The sequence below is a fragment of the Haliaeetus leucocephalus genome, unplaced genomic scaffold (genome assembly GCF_000737465.1).
Source record: "Haliaeetus leucocephalus isolate CR32 unplaced genomic scaffold, Haliaeetus_leucocephalus-4.0 Scaffold206, whole genome shotgun sequence".
Lineage (NCBI taxonomy): Eukaryota > Metazoa > Chordata > Aves > Accipitriformes > Accipitridae > Haliaeetus > Haliaeetus leucocephalus.
Window position 1 is genome coordinate 12,285,304 of NW_010972642.1, and position 2,513 is coordinate 12,287,816.

General features: G+C 56.9%; 1 protein-coding gene across 1 annotated transcript in view; it reads left to right on the forward strand.

The window, feature by feature from the left end:
- Positions 1-556: 556 nt before the first annotated feature.
- Positions 557-2,513, forward strand: part of ASCL1 (achaete-scute family bHLH transcription factor 1) — a 3,472-nt gene continuing 1,515 nt past the window's right edge. The window contains exons 1-2 of the mRNA XM_010566361.1: positions 557-758; positions 2,006-2,495. Of these exons, the coding sequence (XP_010564663.1) occupies positions 557-758; positions 2,006-2,495 (692 nt within the window). The remainder of the gene's footprint in view (positions 759-2,005; positions 2,496-2,513) is intronic.

A 2,513-nucleotide genomic window follows, 5' to 3' on the forward strand; every position in this document is an offset into this window, starting at 1 on the left:
GAGGGCTATTTATCACTATGTTAGAATTAAGAATTTCAAAGTGCAGGTGCAGAACTGTGCCTACGAGTGCGTGGAGGCGGGGGACCTTGAAACAATATTTATTATCTATAAATCTGGCAGCCCCTGAGCCCTTGCTCTGCGTGGTGAGCAGACAGGGGAGCTGGCAAGATTGGCATTGCCTCAGACAAGGCGAGGGGCAAGTTCCTTCCCCAGCGGCAGTGGAATGGCGAGGGATGTGCTGGGCGAAGGGAGGGAAAGGCTCTGCCCTCCCCTTTACCCCCCCCCCGGGCCCCGGGGACAGAGCCACGGAGGGAAAATTACACGCGAGTTACACTCGGTGACCTCTGTCTTTTACCTTTTTAAGAGCCCTCCGAGACTCGAGAAGGAGGGACCCAGAAACTTTCAGCGAAAAAGGGCAGGAATTTCCCTATGTGGTTTTTCCACGCCAGTTCTGGTAGCGGGCTGTTCCAGAAAAATTACTCTCTTTAAATATGTATATAGTTTACAGAGCTGCAATTATTTTGGTATTTCTGTTGCCACTTCCCAAAGCAGCGGGATGCGAATCGCAAGGCTGGTTCATTACTGTGCTCTCGCTCCAGTGATGTCCCAACGTGGAGCTGATGATGCAACGACTATTTCCAGTGCTGAGAATTCTGATGTCAGACGAGGGATGTTGAACAGACCGGCCAGAAGACTTGGAACTGAAGAGGGAGAGCTCCCTGTACAGAAAATAAAACCAAACGTGGTATCCTGCTTAGGTCTGGCCGTCCTGCCCAAGAGAGAATAAAATCATTTAATATGTTTCACATGTGATGAGACAGCAGGCTAAAATTCAGAAAGAAACTCAGTGACCAGCGAAGAGGGCCCTGAAATAAATATGACAGAGGTTAGACCAGACAGAACTACTTCACCTTTTTCATCATACAGATGCATTAAAAGCTGCCATGTGAAAAATTACCGAAAGACTAGTTAGCAGTTGCACATTAAGGTTCTGCCATACGACGTTGCTGCTTATCACCGTTTAAAGTCACATACCCAGCCAGGGCAGGGGATCCGGTGGCAGATGAGAAGAAGTAATCTTTACAGCTCCAGGCTGGTGTGATTGAGGCCAGCAGCAGAGCAGGGCTGATTTTTGCACTCATTTCCACTGAAATCTGAACAGAGACCGTGCAGGTCCCCTCCTTCCATGCTTTAGGGCTGGTGTGAGCCGCAGGGATGAAAACCACTTGCCAGGGACTTTCTAGAGGCGTCATCATCTCACCCACGGCAAGACTGTCATACCACGGCTCTGCTTTTTGTCGGGGGTTAGAGAGCATACGCGCATCTGAGTTTGCCGAGTGGAGGGGTGCAGGGAGAGGTGGAGATGAGACAGAGCTGAAGACACAAAATGCGTTAAAGCTCACGTGGATACATGAAAGGCAGGAGGGCAGGGAAAGGCCACGCTGGGCTCCTCACTGCCACTCGCACCAAGAGCGAGGTCACCAGCACATCCCAGTGCGAAGCCTGGCCATGTCTCCCAGGCTGCCCACACCCCCGCAGCCCCAAGGGTCGGGGTGAGCACCAAGCCGCGCCAGCCTCAAGCTCTCAGCGCCGCTTTTCCACAGTCGGTCCCGAGCCACAAGCCAGACTTCACCTGGTGGCAGGGATCGTTTCCCCGGCACAGGCCAGGTCCATCCCGTCTCCCCAGTTACAAGCAAATGCCATCGCCCGCTGGGAAGGGTGGTGACCTGCTCCCACTTTGTGGGGTGCCACGGAAGGCGGGAGGGCCTCGGGGAATCCCCCGGGACCAGCGAGCGGACTGCGTGACCTGGGCCATGGGCTCCGGCAGCGAAGGGAGAGCTGACTCCGCATCCACTCACTCTGCTTAGCACACATGGGGCTTCTCACTGACCTACGAGACAAAATTCCTCCCCCCCCGGCACCCGTGGCAGTACTGTGGCACCCAGACCTTCCCGCTACTGTCCACTTTGGACGCTCCCGAGAGGGTTTTGTTCTTTCTCTGCAGACACGTTTGCCCCCTCAGCACTCAAAGTGTTTCAGAGGGGTAACTCAAGTGACTTGGTCCTCCCGAGGTTCCGCGCCCACTGCTCTGAGCAGCGCTCCTCCCAAAACCCACGCCGCTTCACCCGCCGTGGCCGCGAGCCTAATAGAGCCATCAGGCCACCCGTGGGGCTGCGTCGCTGCGAGGGTGGTGGTCCCCGGGGCGGCGGGTCACGGCCACTCACGAAACTCGGTCTCGCAGCACCGGCTGAGCAAAGGAAGCGGTACCGGCCATCCCGCCGCTTCCCGGGGACAAAACCAAACCCGCTCTTCGCGCCGCACTCGGGGAAGTTTCCCTTCCCCGCCGCCTGCCCACATCCACACACCTCCTCCCGGCACCGGCCAGGACGCTTCTCCCGTGGGCACGCACCGCCCCTCCTGCCCACGCCACGGGATATTCCTCCGTGCCAGCACTCCCCTCACGACGGCGGCTCTCCCCTCAGAACCGCGGGCAGGTGCAGAGGATGCCCCGC